Here is a 17,444-nt window from a genome sequence, read left to right on the forward strand (position 1 = left end):
AAAGGGCCTCAAGCCCCCTTCCCGGCTTCTCAAGGCTCCCCTCCCTCCTCGGGCCCATGAAATCAACGTGGAGAGGGGGCAAAGGCCCGCGGGCCCGATGGAGAGGAGAGCAGCAACGCGTAGCTGCTTGCAGAGGAAGGCCTGTCACTCCCATGCAGGCGGGCGGCGTGTGCTCTCGCCCGTCACGCTCACACACGGGCTTCCTCCAAAGGCGGGCCTGCTGAATCTGGAGAGGCTCCCTGCCAAGCGTGCTCTGGAAAGCAGCTCATGAGCCGCCCCTTGGAGAGAGAGAGCGAGAGCACACAGCCGCCATTGCTCCCCCTACGACACTGACTTGGTGGCTTGCGTGGCCAAGGCTGGCCCTGAAGTCCCTTCCTTTCCCGTAACTCCCGGAGGCGCTGGGAGGGGGGCCGCTGCAGGGCCTGGCTCCTTCGGTCTGGTCCAGCAGGGCTTGTGACCAGGCTGGGAGACGCTGGGCAGGGCCGCCCTCACAGGAGGCGGGGGGAAGCCCTGGCCCCAGGCAGGAGAACAGGAGGTGCTGGGGAAGGCCCTTCGGCCCTGCTAGGCGGGCCTGGCCCTGCCGCCTCCAAGGACAGGCAGCCGCTCCAAAGTGCCCCGCCGGTCCAGCTGGAGGGGCTCACTGGCACATCCTCCCTCCCTCCCGCCCTCCCTCCGAGGCGGCCCTCCAAGCCAAGCAACAGCCCGGCAGCTGCTCTGCACCATCCAGCCCCCAGCTTTGCTTGGGAGTCCCCTCTGCATGGGCCACAGGGAGGCAGTTCCCTGGAGAGACGGGCTGGCTAAGACTCTCCCGAGGGCCTGGCAGGCCAGAGGGCCTGGTTCAGAGCCAAGCAGTTCCTCCAGCCCGCCTGCTTGGGCGATGTGACGGCGTGGCAATGCAGTGGCCTTGGCGTGACAGCGGTAAGGCGAAGCGGAGGGAGCGGGGCGCAGCGAGAAGGCGGGTGCACGATGCAGCCGGGCTGCCGGGCCCCTGGTCCACTCCCGGAGCCCCGGGGGCCTGCTGGGGCCAGCTGCCCCACAGGGTGCAGCTCTGAAGGGGGACCGTGGCGGAGGAGGGAAGGGTTGATGGTGTCCTTCTCCCGTGCTGCAACCTGCCCCCTTCCTGCGATAAATCTGTCCTCACCTGGCAATGAAGCCTAGAGAAACACTTCTTCCATTTGCTTAGCGTGATCTGCGGCCGGATGCAAATTAATTAAAGAATGTATTTCCTATGAAATTATTTCAAGGGGAAATTAATTGGCTGACATTGCCTCCTGTGAATGTTAAATAATTCCTAGTAATTATCTCTACATTTGCATATACAGATATAAATCAATGCATGTATGTTTTAATGCAGATTTGCGGGAGATGAGCTTGGATGGCTGGGCCCCGAATTTCTCATGTGCCCAGTGACACCTTTCGCTTGGAGGAGCTTTTCACCGGCTCCCAAAGCCTTTCCTTAGAGATGCCAAAGTCAGCACCACCTTCACTTCAAAGCTAGACCACTTCAAAGGCACCTGCTGGAAAACTGTCCTGCAACCCGGACGCCATTTCTTCATAAGCCCAAGCAGCCAGGAACTCATTTAGAACGCCATAAAGATTCTGGGCCAGGTAACTAAGAGATTCTGCCTGCCCTCCACGACAGTTTAGCATCTCGAGGAAGGCTTTCTGAAGTGCGATCTGCCGTTATGTCAACTTCTCAAGGTGATTCACCTTGAGAAACACGAAGACCGAATCTGTGTTCTCTAGACAGGGTACAAAAGGCTTCTATTCCAGTGGAACTTGGGTAGCCAGGGATGGGACAGAATAGCTGGCATTCCTTGGAATGATGTGGACTAGGCGCGCACGCAGTCATTTTTTAATAATTGCAGGCCCATTGTGATAATACTCACTAGGCCCACTCAGAGAGAGATCTTGGGAAAGTGCCAGGTTCGGAGAACCACTGCGAGGTTCCTTTTGACAATGACAGTCACATCCGCACCTCCTCAGAGAGGAGGCCTTAAAGCGGATGCCAGGTGTCACTCAGGAAGGCTTTTGTTTCCGCGTTACTGTGAAGTTTTGGCACCTTTCGGACAGCCAGCTAGAGCGTAATTACAAAAGCCCACCCTTTACAAATGCTTTTGTTTGCTCAGAGGTACAGTGTGGTTTGCGAAGTGAGGTTGGGGCGCCAGAGCAGGGCAGTTTTGGCAGCCACCCTCCCCAACCCGCCCTTCTCCCTTTGGCCTGGCTCCTTTCTGAATGGAGCGAACAAATGCCGGGGCACTTGGCTCTTTGCAAGCCGCAAAGGAGGCACGGGGTCTGAAAGCTGGCCGTGCCTTCAGGTCCCGGGCAGAAGGGAAATCATGCACTTCCTCACACTCTTGGGCTTGCTGCCAGGGCAGCGGCGCTGCGCAAGGACGGGCGCGATGCGCTCCTCAGGCGGCCAGTCCTCCCAAAGTGCCTAATTAGGGGGCCCTGGCCAGGAGAGGCGGTGACGGCCGGCCAGCCGCAGCCTTGGCTTCTTATCTGGAGAGACACCTGCTCCGCACATTTGATGCGCCCCTTATTGTCAAGCTCACTAGCATTCTTGTGGCTCCCTGCTAGGAGGCGCCCGGCTCCACCTGGGGGGCTCTCAGGGTTGCTTGGAACGGAGGCTCACAACTGAGCTCGTATTTACTGCTTGTCCAACAGACGCTCATCCTTGATGGGGGAGCGGCAAAAAAGTGGGCTGCACGTGTCCCAAACAGACGACTGCTTCTCCAAGGCCGTGCTCTTGATGGACCCTCGAAATGGGGGTGGTGGGCAGCCCCATCCTCAGGTGGCACCTAAGCCCTGGCTGCAGACGTACCTTGGAGGTGGGAAGCGGCCTGCTGTGTCACGTTCCTTATGCTGCCTCGGAGCAAAGCCACCTCAGAAGAGCAACAAGCTGGGCAGCTTCCCACGTCCCGCCGCTGCGCCAGCCCTGCTCATCGCCGGAGGCAGAAGGGACAAAGGGAGCTTTCGGGCAGCTGGGTGCTGACCCTGCTCTACATTTTGCTAAGGCTTTGCTCTGTGATGGCGTCAAGAGTGGAGTGCGGAGCCAAAGCTTGTGGCTGTGCAGCGCAGGGGCCCATGCGGAGCGCAGCGAGCGAGAAGCACGGCGGGGCAGGGGCCCGGGCTCCGTTTTATATCGGAACTCACGAGGCTGCTGCAATGTGCCCGAGCCCAGGATGGATGCCAGCACGCTTGCCCACCACAGTATATACCCTTTCAGATCAGGCTGCCAAACAGACGATGCCACGGCTGTCGCGTCAGAGCAGCTGTGAAGTGCGGGATGGAGGGTCTGGGCAGAAGGGCCACTCGTGTGCTTCGTGACCAGAGAATTCCAGGTGGCCACCCAAAGGGCCTCCAGGAACACCATTAAGCCCGGGTCTAGTGCCACTGGGTGACCAAGAGCCCTCTCTCTCATTTCTCTCTCATTTCTTCAAAGAGCAAATCCCAGGATCAGGTAACCGGCTGAGCCAACTTCTCTGTACTCTCTGCCTACAAGCGCAAGCACACAAGGGGCCACAAAGTTGACACACGCACACCCCCCAGAGAAGTTCTGCACGCCACAGTGTGCCTGGTCCAAGAAGCAACTTGCCTCTTGGCTCCACCTGCCTGCAAGGAAGTAAAGAGCGAACAAGCAGGGGCAGGACTCCCAAGGCTCTCTGTCTGCTAAGGATTTTAACCCCCCCACCCCCCGCCCCAGCTGTTCAAGAACGTACAAGCCCGGCATCTCCCCTCTGCTCCCTCTCGGGTGTCAGTTCCCAGCTGGCTGCCCAAGTGCTTGTGCTGCCACGAAGCACCGAGGGATGTGTGCTGGCTCGGCTCTCAGGCTGCAGCTCAGCTGCCTCACCAGCACCTGGAGTTCTGCAGACAAGGCCCAGCTGCAAGCCTGGAGCACCCTGTCAGGTTATTTGCTCCAGGACCCCCAGGGGAACTTGATAAAAGGGGAGCCTGCGAGGAGCATTCCTTCGAGTTGCGCTGTGCTCACGGCACCCTTTCACGAGTAGGAGGACTCCCTCTGTGTGGTGCCATTTGCTTTTGTATGCCACCGTTCCAAAGTGCCCTCTTCTGAATGCTTGATGGTTTCAGTTTGAAAATTGCCTCCTTTCCACTTGATGCGTTGGCTTTCTCTTTTCCAGAGGAGTGGCGTGTGGAAACCCAAAGCTTTGGGGTGCAACCAGCAGCATCCCTCTAGACTCCTGGACGAGGTGCCTGTTTTGAAAAGAGAGCAGGCACAGAAACCTTTCAGGTGGAGATGATCTAAAATTTCAGTGGCGGAGTGGCTTCTTCACCTGCAGGGTCCATGGAGCTGCTCAAACACTGCCAACACCTATACGGTCTTAAATTTCTCCCATGCACTGGGCAACTTTCCAAACATTTGTAAAGGTATTTTAAAAAGGCATTCTCCCTGTTGCAGAACAGACTGTGAGGAAGGTGGGCAGCAGATCCATAATGAAGAGAGGGCTGACAGGTGCTTTTCCGAAGCTGACATGCTCCAGCGCCATACTTTCTGCCCCGACACCGCAGGACTGCAGCAGCCCCAAGTACTACCGGGATCAGCTGGGCAACACCATAGCTCAACCTGGGCTCAACTCAGGACACAGAACAGTTTGTAAAGACTGGAGAAACTGAGTGAGTGCCCCAGACGGAAAGAGTCTTAATGTATTTTTAGGGTCAACAACTCCCTACGGCCTAGCAATAGCAAGACAAAGTCTGTTTATTGGTCCCTCTCGATTAAAAACTGGAAACTATTTTCGCTGCAATCCACAACTAGCTGTTTGGAAATCCCCAGGGTAGCCTGATCAATTGCTAATTTGGAAGAGCAAAACTGAGGCTGGAAAGCAATTCTCAGCTAAACAGGATCAACCTATCGTGGTTGGTTTCCTTCTGCACACCTCCTCCTCTGAGTTACTCCAGATGAAAGCGGGAGGGCAGGCTAATGCGTAGCCCAAACCGACAGAGACGAAACACGACAACTTCTAGCAGGCCTTTGGTTAACCTGCACTGCAGCAGGAGCACCAGACTGGACAAGGAAATCTGCGTTCCAAACGTGGCCCCCCTCTGAACGTGGGGAGCAAGTTAGTTATTTACGTCGTCTGTGCACTGCCTCGTAGCCCTGCAGGGCTCACTGTCTCCAGCTTGAGTCGAATCCATCAGCGCAGGGACGGTGGCCGAGGTGGACAGAGGGTAGCCCTGCATTTGAGGGTGTCCGCTCTTGGACGGGTCGGGTGCATCACGTCCGATTTCAAGCCAAAGAACCCCACGGAAGGAGAGAAGCAGGAGGCCTGGGCATTAGTCCTCGGGGGTTAGTACCTGGAGAACGAGCTGAGCCAACGTGCAGGTCATCGTCATTCCCTCCACTCTGGGGAGACGCCGCCAGCGCCTCAGAGTTCTTGCCTCGGCTGGTGCATGCAGCCCTCACCCCACCTTGAGCCTTCCCTGCCACCTTTTTGGCAATGCAGTTCCTCTTTTCTGCCAATACACACCTGGTCACCTGAAGCACCTCTGCCTCTGCCTTTTTGTATGCAGATGTTACACCGCTAGGTTTTAGAAAGTCTAATGACATCACGGGTGAACCGGACATCTCCTCTTTGCCTGCCTCAGGTGTGCGCCGGAGAATGTGGAGGAGGCGCTGGGACTACGGGGAAGGGCACCAAGCTGAAGAGGAAGGGGCAGGAAGGGGGCTGCACAGGCTGTGGGTGCTAGTTAGCCTTCACCCGGCAAAGCTAATGGGTGGAGAGAATTCTGCGTGCCTCCCGAGCAGAAGGCATAAATGCTCCACGGCAGCCGAATCCCTGCTCTGCGAGGAATGAATTCTTAATTTTGTAAGAGGCTGCATAGTTTTTTTCCTTGGCTTAAGTTATTCCACTTGGTCCATGGGGAGGGACTACAAAGCGCTGGAGCTCTACCTCTAACCAATGGAAATCTTATTCCGCAAGATCCTTTTGGCTTCTGAGATTTCAGCAGGCCCTGCCCATGCGCATTCAGTCTTATCTCGAGAGGCAAGTCCCAGCTGGTTTTGAAACATTTTCATTGCTTGCCGTTTCCCTTTGTAAAATGCCAGCACCGAAACTCAGTTCTGAAGCGAAATGTTTGTAATCTGGTTCTCACTGAAATTAAAATATCTATTCTGTTGGCCATCTCTGATCTTTCTTGCAAATGGATACAGAGGTCCAAAAAGGCTTCTAGAGAATGCACTCTCTCTTCCACTTGGATTTTCCCATATTTTCCCACTGCTTCTGCTCATGAGGGGGAGAAACAAAACAAGCCAAGCCAAGCGAAGCAGAACACTGGAAAGGTTAAGACAGAATAACTAGGGGCACCCATTTAGAAAAAACCCCAAACCTACTCCAGTCAACAAACTCTTGGGTTCTTCTCTACAAGCTACTTCTTCAGCTGAAGCACGTCTGCACAGCTCACTCCAGAAACGCGTGCCCTTAATTTGTTTGGGGGAACCGACGGATGTTGCACTGCTTGACCCGCAGTGTGTGGCATCTTTCCAGGGTCTGAGAATCAGAGACAAGTGGTCCGATGGCTCCCAACATACGCCAGCAGGAGAGCAGAGGCAGGATAAAGTGATGAACTTCCCAAAGCTGGAAAACAATCCCTGAACCTGGGGAACCTTCTTCCTTCCCAACCGGCACCTCAGTTCCCGGCCCCCAGCCTTGCATCCGTGGCCAAGTTTCAGACTGGCTCGGGTGGATGGCAGAGAGACTAGATCAGCGTGCCCTAGCCAGAACTGCACAATATCCATGCCTTGTGCTTTGTGTGGTGTGCAATACGATGGGTCATGCTATATGTAAGCCACCTTGCAGAGGGCTTAAAGGCTGCTAATAAACACACAAACACACACATATGCAGATAAGTAACATCTCTAGCTAAACTATCCGGATTCAGTGATCTCAAAATTATGCACCATTTTTCAAACGCCACATCATTCTGCTTTTACACTCTTTTGCATACTTGAATCTGCCTTTGCTAGATATGCGAAGGGAAGAGAACGGGGTTACCCATGACGTATGGAACAAATGAAGGGAACACCAGGAGGTGTCAGCAGGAAACGGGAAAGTGTGTGGGATTTTATCTGCCCAGGAACAGCAACCTTGCAAGGTAGGTTAGGCTAAGAGACAGGAGTTCCTCGGGGCCATCCAGTGGTCTCCATGACTGAGTGAGGATTCAGACTCTCTTAGTGCTTCCACACTGGCCTAACAGACGTGGTGCTTTCAGGAACGGCGGGAATTAAGCGGCTGCTTGCCGGTTCTTTGCTGGGGTCTCACGGCCACAGCAGTGGTGCAGCACTGGCTGCATCTGGGTCTGTGGGCTCATGCGCCACGGTCCCCTTCGCCAGTCTTTCCAGGAGGGGCCGCAGATTCAGCTGCTCCGAACTATACCAGCAAACCCGCTCTAGCATTTCCACCAGAAAGGCAGGGACCCTGGTAGAATGGATGGGTTTTCAGTGCCCACATCACCCCAAAATACTTTGCACTGAAGTGGGGGCAGGAGGGAAGCGTCCAAGTCAACAGCAAGAGAGGCAGCCTTCTTGGGGGGACCCCCCAACCGCAAAGACCACCTGGCACCAACATTATCATCTTTTCAGCATCAGGTTAAAACCTTCTTCTCGCAGCTACTGGGCAGCATACGATCAGGTTTTTAGCCAGGCTCTGGATTTTTTCTTGTTTCTGGGTATATGCATGTCTTGCGTGTTCATACGTTTATATGAATATGTTTCTTCTAGTATCTTTTAGAGGGAAACAGCCCAGAGAGCTTTGGCTATTGGGCAGTATGGAAATGTACGAAATTAAATTAAATGATAGCTTACGCCACTACATTGCTGCTGGGAAAATCCATTTCCTCTCCAGCTACTTTGAGGGCTGCAGCTAAGCTGAAAGGGACTGGGAAGACTGCGGGATGTGTGTGTGAGTGACAGGTGATGCAATTGTGCCTGTGAATCAAAAGGTTCTGGGGCTTCGGCCCCTCATTGCATTGGCCACCCGTCTCCCACCCATCAGAACCCATTGCCAGGGCTCTGTCGATGTTGCACTCTTGGCCACGGAACGGCTGACATTTCACTGTGTGGTTACGGAATATTTTACACAAGGGGAAAGGACCTGCCTGTAGACGACGCACTCTGTGCTCCGGGATCTTTGCACAGCCCAAAGCCTCTCCATTAAGCAGGGATACTACCATTTAGAAGGACGAGGGCAGCAGCCCGCAGGAGGTTCCAGGGGGCCGGGGTGGGCGTGGGGAGTGTGGAAAGAAGCGCTCGGCATTTCCAGAACGCGCCTGCAAAGTTTGAAAGACAGGGAGCAAGGGATCGCTTTTGATGGAGGATGCTGTCATTCTTATTCCAGTCCAGAAGTGACTGGAGCTGTAGAAGGAGCTAATGAGATAGCTTTACGCTAGAGATCAATTAATGAAGCCAGACCGATCATACATTCCTTTCCAGAGTGCCCTTTTCGCTTCCTTTGCCCTCGACTTTGGGGGGGCTGCGGAGGAAGATGAAGCAATGGCCACACTAGGCCCTTGGCCTGAGCGGTAACTGGAGAGGAAAGCAAGGGAAAACGAGGATAAATCATTCCTTCCTCAAACACAGCCGTGAGTGCCGAGTGAATGCTTAATGTGCAAGTCGGCATGGGATTAGGTCCAGATCCACACTCCATCCTGCATGCAGAGTTTTGTGCATGGGAGGTTTTGTGCCTAGCGCGTGGCAGCACAGAAACACGGACAGATCGGCGAGGCAGGGCAGGGCAGGGCAGGGCGGCCCTCCTCTGCAGGCGCTGGCTGCCCTCGTGACCCCCCCCCATGGCTCATCTCCCCGCTTTCGCACTAGCTGGGCGCCCCTCCAGCCCTCAGCCTGCAATTCATAGCCATACATTTCACTGCCTTCTTTCCTCGCTTCCCTCTGCAAACAAGCCCCAGCGGCTGGCAGTGAAGAGACATGTTTTTCTACTCCCGCAAATCCCCTCCTTTCGTCCTTTGATGCCTCCTGCCAGAGTCCCCCAGCTCCAAGGCCACGTGGACCTCACTCCGAACTTCTGATGCAGGAGCGAAATAAAGGCTTCGTTTGTAGTCTTGTAAAAATAAACCCCTGAACAACAAGCCTCTCACAGCTAGACGGATTCTCCCCACCCCCTCAGCATGCCCTGGCCCTTCTCTGAAGACCTCGCAAAACGCTTCCTGCAGGAATGATGAGGCTCTGGCTAAGGGGGCAAACCAGTTGGAGACTTCAGTTTGCAGGATTAAGCTGCAATGGGAAGGGACACAGACGTCACTCAAAGCCCCCCTCCACCCACAAAAACCCCTCTGTACACAAAACGTATGCACATACACTCATACTCCTTTCAGCAAATTTTCAGGGAGCTGACCTGCAATTAAATCGTCACCCAACCAAGCGAGAGCTGCAAGCACAGCCATTTGGCTTCATCTGACCCGGCAACCAAGTTAAATCTGACTGGATCCCAACTCTTATTGGGTGCATGGCACTAAAAAGCCTATTCAGAGTGAGGGCAATGCTTGATTGATGATGTGACGCTATCGACATGTTCCCTGATTGGCTAGCATCCCTTCAGGATCATGTCCCGGCTTCTAAAAAATAGTGACACCAAAGCCACAAACAGCAAGAACGGGTGGGAAAGGCAGGGAAAACCTTTTGAATGCTACTTACAGCTCCCCCTTTTGCTTTCAAAACAGTTGTTGCTAAAAATTCATCATACCTGCATTATTTGTATAACACTATTATTTTACAGGGATAAGGTACGGAACTTCTGTAGATGAAAGAAGTGAATTATCTGGCAACCTGCTTTGCTTTAATCATGATCAAGTAATTTCACCTCCCTTCTCCTCACACTCAGGCACACCACATCAAGTAGTCCGAGAAGAATGTTGCCAAATTGCAAAATGTTCGGAAAATGGCTCTTCCAAGGACTTCCAAGGAACTCAGTGAGGAACATGGGAAGCTCTGATGGCACATTAGCCTGGAGGTCCGCCGAGACCGGTACTGCCCCGTGGTCACCAGCTGTGAATCACGGTGTTCCAGAGGGACCAGAGTTCTCTCCTGCCACCTTGAAACTGGAGGTGGCAGGGACTCCGACGGGGGCCTACCGAATGCAAAGGGCAGGCTCTGCCACCAAGCTGTCCTACTCCTGGGGTGGCCCTCCCCAACCTGGTGGCCCTCGGAGACACTTGGACCACAACTCCCAGAATCCCCACCCAAGGGGCCATTGCCTGGGAATGTGGGGCGCTGCAGTCCAGACATGCCTGGGAGGCACGAGGTTGCGGGAGGCTGTCCTGAGGAAGCTTCCTCCAGCGCAAGACTTTTCAGGCAGCCTTCCTGGAATCCCTGGGTGGTTCCTCAGAGCTGTGCTGGGGGCATGTCATTGGAAAAGTTGGCCAGGGCGGATGAGGCTCCTGGAAAGGCCGCTTGCCCACCAGACCATATTCTCCTTCTGCCCTGCTTTGGGAATGTTCTGGGATCCTGCCTCCGTCCACATGGAGTAGCAGGGCCCAGCACCCCACAGGATCAGAGCAGGGGTCCGGAACAGCTCTCCAGAACCCTCTGCGACAGTTCTGCTGCAGAGGCACTGGAGCAGGGCTCAGTCACAGCCGACAGCCGTCCCGGAGGAGCCCTGGGCACGTCTGCAAACACACCCCGCCGTTCCTACCTCCTGGTCAAGCTCCGACGGCGCCTCCTGCTGGTCTCCCTCAGGCTGCCCCCGGCGCCTTTGCTCCTGCCACAAGCTCTGCTTCAGACGGGCCGGCTTCATCAGGGGCAGGAGACGGCTGAGCTGCTGCAACTGCGGAGGAAGAGCAGAGCGCGTTGTTGGGAGCCGGGAAGCAGGAGGAGACTCGGAGGAGGCCCGGGGAACGTGGAGCAGGGGCTTCGCCACGGCAACGCCAAGCGGCGGGAGCAGCCGCTTACTTTGCGGCAGGCCAGGAACAGCGTCCAAGCCGCAGTCTCCATCTCACTTGGTTCCACACGCTGCTCCCAGTGGCACGGCCAGAAAGCCATCAGACGTGCGAAGGCCACACTACCAAAGTGCATTGCACCTCACACTGGCTCAGCCCACAGGCGCTAGGAATTCACCGCTACAAAATGCGGGCAGGCGGGACTGATGTTATGGGGACGAATGACCTTCCTACCATGCGCAACCATCCTGCGCACTTGCGAGCAGGATCCTAGAGGTCCAAGAGAAGACACCGGGGCTGGACCAGTTTTCTGCATGCTGGGGGGCGAGCAACCGGGGGTCCCAGCTGGCAGCAATAGTGGCATGGCCCAGGTGTGCCTTGTCCTTCTCCCACTGCTTAGAGCTGGGTCTAAAGGCTATAGATGGAGGGAAGGGGAGCACAGCGGAGGCACGGGGTGGCGAGCGGTGATCCGATGTCTTCGGGCTGGCTGGGACGTTGGAAGAGGAGGAGGAGGGAGGAGGACGAGGTGGAGGCACCAAGGGGCGGCCATCCTTCGGGAGGGACAACCCAGGCCCTCACCTTGGGCACCAAGCTGGGAAGAGCCAGGCTCACATGTGCCGTGAGCCCCCATGGCAATTTCAGCCTCTGCTGTGGCTAGAATTCTGTTGTGCCGGGCAGACAGGACAGGGCTTGTGCGCTTCCTCCTCTCCTCCCTGCCTCAGTCATGGAATCACAGAACTGGGGACGGGCCGTTTAGGGCTGGCCACCGCTTGGCCTCAAAGAAAGTCCCTCTGCATTCTCTGTACTTGAAAAGGGAGGGCTTTGCAGGACCGTGTGAATGTCCTGCCCCAAACCCGTCTGCTGGACACACTGTGCCCACCAAGTTTCCCGGTTGCAACCCCTGCTGTTTGTAAGCCATTGTTCAAAAGGCGCAAGGTGGAAAGCACCTTTGCAGAATTGTCAGGGGGCTTGGGCAGGGCCTTCACTTCCTCAGGTGTGACCGACACAGACACACAAGTCGCTGTGGCAATGTGTTGCCAAGCTATGAACTTCTGGAGGCAGCTTGACTCCCACCCGCCCCAGCCGGCATGGCCGATGGTCAGGAATGGCGGCGCTCGAGTTGGAGACGTTTGCAGGCCCCACTTTGGGAGAGGTGGCTGCAGGGTTGACTTCCCCCATTTCTCTCCTGATGCCGCTCACTCCAGATAAAACTCAGCAGTGCGTGGCTTTCCTTTCAGGCAAGATTTCCATGCGCTAAAAGCGTTGCTACGACAATAAACACGGTAAGTGTGGCACATCATTTTAAACTGGAAAGGTGCAAGTTGATAAGCAGTGGAGAAGCTTCTCTGCCCAGGGCACCGCTTATTCCTGGCAGGAGAACTGGGGGCAAAAGTCTCTGTGGAAAAGGTGAATTTGGAGGGAGGAGTGGCTCTGGCTTGCACGGTTCTTTCACAAGGGGTGCTGCATTTCCGTTCGTAGCTATTCCTGGATTCCCGAGGGCACCTTCAGACAGGACGGGGCACCCAGAGGCTGGGGCAGAGGGAAATGGAGGGAAGCGAGACTCAGGTGCTTTATTCCACACTTGAAAGGCATGCTGGGGAGACGTCTTGCAGCACCCACGGCTCTCCGGCGAGGCAGCAGTGTGTGCCTGGTCAAGCAGGGGCTTGCGAGCCGGTGACTCTCCTCCGCTCCCACTCCGTCCCCGACTGCCTGGCTGTTCAGAGACGGTGACTCAGGCTGCCTGCTGAGCCCTTGTCTGAGGGCAAGACGAGCCCATTCTACTGGCTCAGAGGGGCTCGGCATCCTACCCGAGGCACGCAGGATGCCGGCTTTGGGCAGGGAATTTCCGGGCCCCAAAATATCCAAGGAGAAGACTTAGGGGCCATCCACACGGTGCTTGTCGCCTGGCTGCGCCGCTCTTGCAGCCTGCGTGCAGCTGATCTGCGGCCGCCCTTTGCCGCATCCTGCACAGTGCAAGAACTGCAGAGCCCCGTGGCCTTCGGCTAACCCGCTGCAGGGCAATAAAAAGAGAGGCACGCCTGCAGCGGTTGTGGGCACTGCAGGCCAAAAAACACCATGTCGTGACAGTGCTTGTCAGAAGATGTGGCGAGGTGCAGAACTGATGGTGGCAGCCTCCGGGGTCGATTCTGTGGGCATGGTGCTGGAGGCACGCCACTCCTGCGGTCCAGCCTCGCCTGTGGGGCTCGTTCCAGGGAGGCAAATTGGGTGATTGGTCCTTGAACCCAGTACGACTGAGCTGTGGGGCTGCACGGGGTCCCATCCGGCCCCAAATGCTGTTTAGCACCCGGTCGTGGGAGATCTGGAGTATGCTGACGACATGCGGCTCCGGCTCCCGATGACAAGGGAACCGGGAATGGCCACACAAGTCCACGACCAGTACCTCAGTCCAGCAATGGGCTGCACAAGCGCCGACAAATGGGAGTGGAGCCCCGGCAAGGCGCAAGTCTGGCGGGCGGGCGAGCGAGCGGTTCCCAAGTCCGGGAGGCACACGGATCGCCTGCTCCGGATGGGGCTCCACTCCCAGTGACCGAGGGGTCCTCGGTCTGGGGGTGCTCCTGGATCCGTCACGGTGGCTGGAGTCCCACGAGACGGGGGAGGCTTGGCGCGCCTGTTGCCGTCTCCGGCTGGATTCCCAGCAACGGCGCCTCCTGGAAAGGGGCGGACTGGCCACGGGGACTTTGGCACTGGTCCCCTCAGGGCGACTGGATTGCTGCAGCGTGCCCGTGGGGGTGCTGTGGGCACAGAGTGAGCGCCGGACGCAGAGGCGCAGCCGCTGCTGGGAGCGGCCTCCTTTCAGCTGGCGCGTCCTCTGCCGTGGGAACTGCCCCGGCCACCGACATGCCACTGGGGCGGCCAAGGGCTCCAGAGCTGCCCCGCAAAGCGGCCTGCCTGGCCTGCGAGGGCACTGGAGGGCACTGCCCTGGCGGTTCCATGTGGACCCACGGCCCAGTCAGTGTCCACACGAGGAAGAGCCTTTACGGTGGTGGCTCCGTGGCTGTGGAATGCCCTGCCGCTGGAGGTTGCTGTTTCCGGTGCCTACGGAGGACTCTCCTATTCCAGGAAGTTTTTTCTTGCTGACCAGCCACGGTCTCAGTGCTAAAATAACTGTAAGTTAAAATGTAGATGGATGGACGGATGGATGGATGGAGATACAGATACACAGTTTTTGTTCTTCCATTTACTTGGACCTCCAGTGCTCCTGCTTGGATGTGGAAATATTGGAAATAAGCAGAATAGATAGTAAAATAAAAGTAATGACTAAAATACGAATTGCAAGAGTTCAAGGCTCTTTGTGCACGTTATTTCACTAACGCTTCGAATATCCCCTGTAAGCTAAGCTGGGGGCATAGCATCCCCCTTGCAGATGGAGAAGGTAAGGTGGCGAGATAAATGCCCCCCATGAGTTTATGGCCGAGAAGAGAGCAAGGCCCTTCTTGGCTCCTGGCCGCACCCCTTGGCCGCTCTGCACGGCAACGACAGATTCAGCGAGCCACCTGCAGCCTGCCCCTCCGCCAGGCACCCCGGGGTCAGCGTGGCACAGACAGATGGGCCCACGCCGCTGCAGCAGGGCTGGCGACGGCAGTGGACCCAGAGCCTGGGTCCCGGGAGAGCCGGAGGAGGAACAGGGGGCGAGGAGTGGATCAGACTGTACACCCTGGGACCTTGGCCCAGCTGCTTCGTGCGCCGCAGTCGCAAAGGGCAAGAGGCGCCCAGGGAGCCGGCCCGTCCAAAGGAACCGCTGCAGTGGCTCAGCGTCGGCAAGGCTGCGGGGCTGGCAAAGACCGGGGAGGTCAGGAAACAATGCCGGCGGAAGCAGGGGGAAAGCGGCCCATGGGAGCAGCTCAGAGGACATTCTCCTGCCGTGGGACGGGGAGCATCTGCAGAACTTCAGAGGAGCAGGACATGCGGAAGGAATGCGCAGCCCCTCGCCTTGCCCTCCCGTCATGCGTCAGGGGAGCCATCACTTTTAATATGCACGTTTAAAGCATCCTTTCTAGCCATGCATTGGCCGAAACATTTGGTACCTTGCTTGCTTGCTTGCTTGCTTGCTTTTTTTGCAGAGACACGCTTCAGGTCTGAAGCGCCAAACCACTCTTGGGACGGGCAGCGGGAGGCACCTGCTGTGCACGCGTGATCTCCCGGCCCTGCAAGCCTGTGTGGCCGTTACGACTTTGTCCTCCTCCAGAGCCTCTCCGGTGTTTTCCAGCCGTTTTTGAGGAGCTTTTGTTTTGCAAGCAAGGAAAGCCTGGTATTTAAATTTAAAATCCAAAAAGAAGGGAGAACAGAAGTCTTGTGTATTGTTGCAAATCTGCTACGCTGCAGCTCCACCTCGCGGCTGATCGATACACTATACAGAAAAGCAGACACAAGAATCGCAGCGGGGGGAAATGTGCGAAGGACTCGCTTTGCCTCCTGCAGCGAAAATGGAAGACGCCTCGGTGGAGCCATGGCTCAAACCCTCTCGCAAAGAAGCCCTTGTTTTGCCTTAAACGTCATGGCTGATTTTTCATTTCATTTTGTTTTCTGGAGGGTGAGCCCGGCACGGCAGGCTCCTGCTAGGCCTTGGTCTAGGGATGCAGCCTTTCCCACGGAGGGATTTCCCAAGTGCCTTCTGGCCTGCGGCGAAACATGGGTTGTCTTCCTGCCCTGTTTGTATCATGTAGCACGGGCCTGGAGCTCAAAGGATTCCACCCATGTGTGCTGCACAGACATTGAACATCTGGTGGCCATGTGTCCAGTTGTACAGGGAACAATGGACAGTCCTCCATTTTGAACAGGTCTTCCATTTGAAGGACTGCCCAGTCACCATCCAGTTTGAAAATACAAGACCTCGAGACGGGACCACGAAGCTGCCCATCGGGATTTTGCAACTGGGCGGCAGGCAGAGGAGCAAGCATGGAACTCACCATCTTCCGCGTTGTGGTGGGAGGGACCATATTTCTATTTAAATGGCAGCAATTATTTTCCTGCCTTTATAAACTAACACATGCCCCTTTGATGCAAACTCCTTTTTAGCGATGTGTTTCCTCTCTGGAGAGGTGTAATTGGCCACCCTCATGGCATTGGCCACCCACACCAATCACCATGTTTCCTCTGCAACAGAAATGGGCCCGGGAAGAAAAGCGGAATGGGGGCAGCGCTCCGTCTTAGGCTTTCAGTGGGTGGATTCTCGCTTCTTTGTGTGCTTGAAAATAGGACCGCAACTCAGGGAAGCCTCCAAACCCTATAAGGGCCTGGTGGAAAGGCACAAGTCCGTCTCTCAGGCTCGATCACGGCTGTCCCGTCCCCCCACCACCCGGGCTGCAGTCTCTGCCTGCCGGGGTTTTCGAGCCTAAAAAGGAAATGGTCCAGCGAGGGGATGGAACGAGGCCAATCCCAGCCCCCTGGAGAGCAGGAAAGGCCGCTCAGAAAGGCCGCCTCTGTTCCCAGCCAGGCCTGACCTTCTCGGGGAGAGGATGTGGGCTGCTGCTGAAAGGGACCGATTCACAAGGCCCGGCCCACGGCTCCCCTTCCCTGACCACTTCTTTGTTTCCCATGGAAATGGCACGAGGGGGCAGCCTTGTGGGTGCCGGACTGATTCCAGGAAAATGCCTCCTCTTCAGACACAATGGTGGCGGGTGCTGGCAGGAGCGGAGCAGACACACTCCCCCCCGCCGCCGCCCGGCTGGAGCCTGCGAAGGTGGCTTACTCCCCTTGGTCCCGGTGGCAACTCGCTTGTTATCGGATCCGTGCGACTCGGCGCTCCAAGCAGCACCTCCGTTTGAGCAGCGGGCGATGGAGGAGACCCTGGATGGGAGGTGGCTTCTGCCTAGCCTGCTCGGCTCAGGATCCAGCCCTGCTGAGGAGTTAATTTAAAGGGTGAGCCACGCACTTGTTTCTGCAGGCCTCGAAACACCTGCTGAGCTGGTATTCCTGCCTGCTGCTGTTAGTCGCGAAGTCGTGTCCGACCCATTGCAGCCCCATGGACAACACTCCTCCAGGCCTTCCTGTCCTCCACCATCCCCGGAGTCCACCCAAGCTCACACCAACTGCTTCTGTGGCTCCGTCTAGCCACCTCATCCTCTGCCGTCCCCTCCTTCTTTTGCCATCTATTGTGCCCAGCATTAGACTCTTCTCCAGGGAGTCCTTCCTTCTCATTAGGTGGACAAAGTATTTGAGTTTCATCTTCAGCATCTGGCCTTCTGAAGAGCAGTCAGGGTTGGTCTCCTCTAGGAATTCCTGCCTACTGGCTGTGTAATGGCCGCTCGAAGCATCTCAGGGCTCTTACACGGGGGATCAGTTGGTGCCTTTACATAATGGACAAGACACTGAAAGAGGCCAAATCTTGGGTCCCAAAGTACGTTGTGCTTCTCAGAGTTTACGGGAATTGGGATGTGAGTACCATAGTTTCTACATTCCTCCCTTAAGTGGCCACAATATTTTTGCTAAAGCTGCAGTGTGGAGATGGGAATCCAAAGGGGCTGATGTACATGTGCCCCTTTTTGAGACCAGAAATTACCCTGTTTGCATTTTCT

General features: G+C 56.2%; 1 protein-coding gene across 1 annotated transcript in view; it reads right to left on the bottom strand.

Annotated features, from left to right (window-relative positions):
* Nucleotides 1-17,444, bottom strand: part of FAM178B (family with sequence similarity 178 member B) — a 65,800-nt gene that overhangs the window by 21,629 nt on the left and 26,727 nt on the right. The window contains exon 5 of the mRNA XM_044437687.1: nt 10,665-10,796. Coding sequence (XP_044293622.1) covers nt 10,665-10,796 — 132 coding nt within the window. The remainder of the gene's footprint in view (nt 1-10,664; nt 10,797-17,444) is intronic.

The sequence above is a fragment of the Varanus komodoensis genome, unplaced genomic scaffold (assembly GCF_004798865.1).
Source record: "Varanus komodoensis strain SLA01 unplaced genomic scaffold, ASM479886v1 scaffold30, whole genome shotgun sequence".
NCBI lineage: Eukaryota > Metazoa > Chordata > Lepidosauria > Squamata > Varanidae > Varanus > Varanus komodoensis.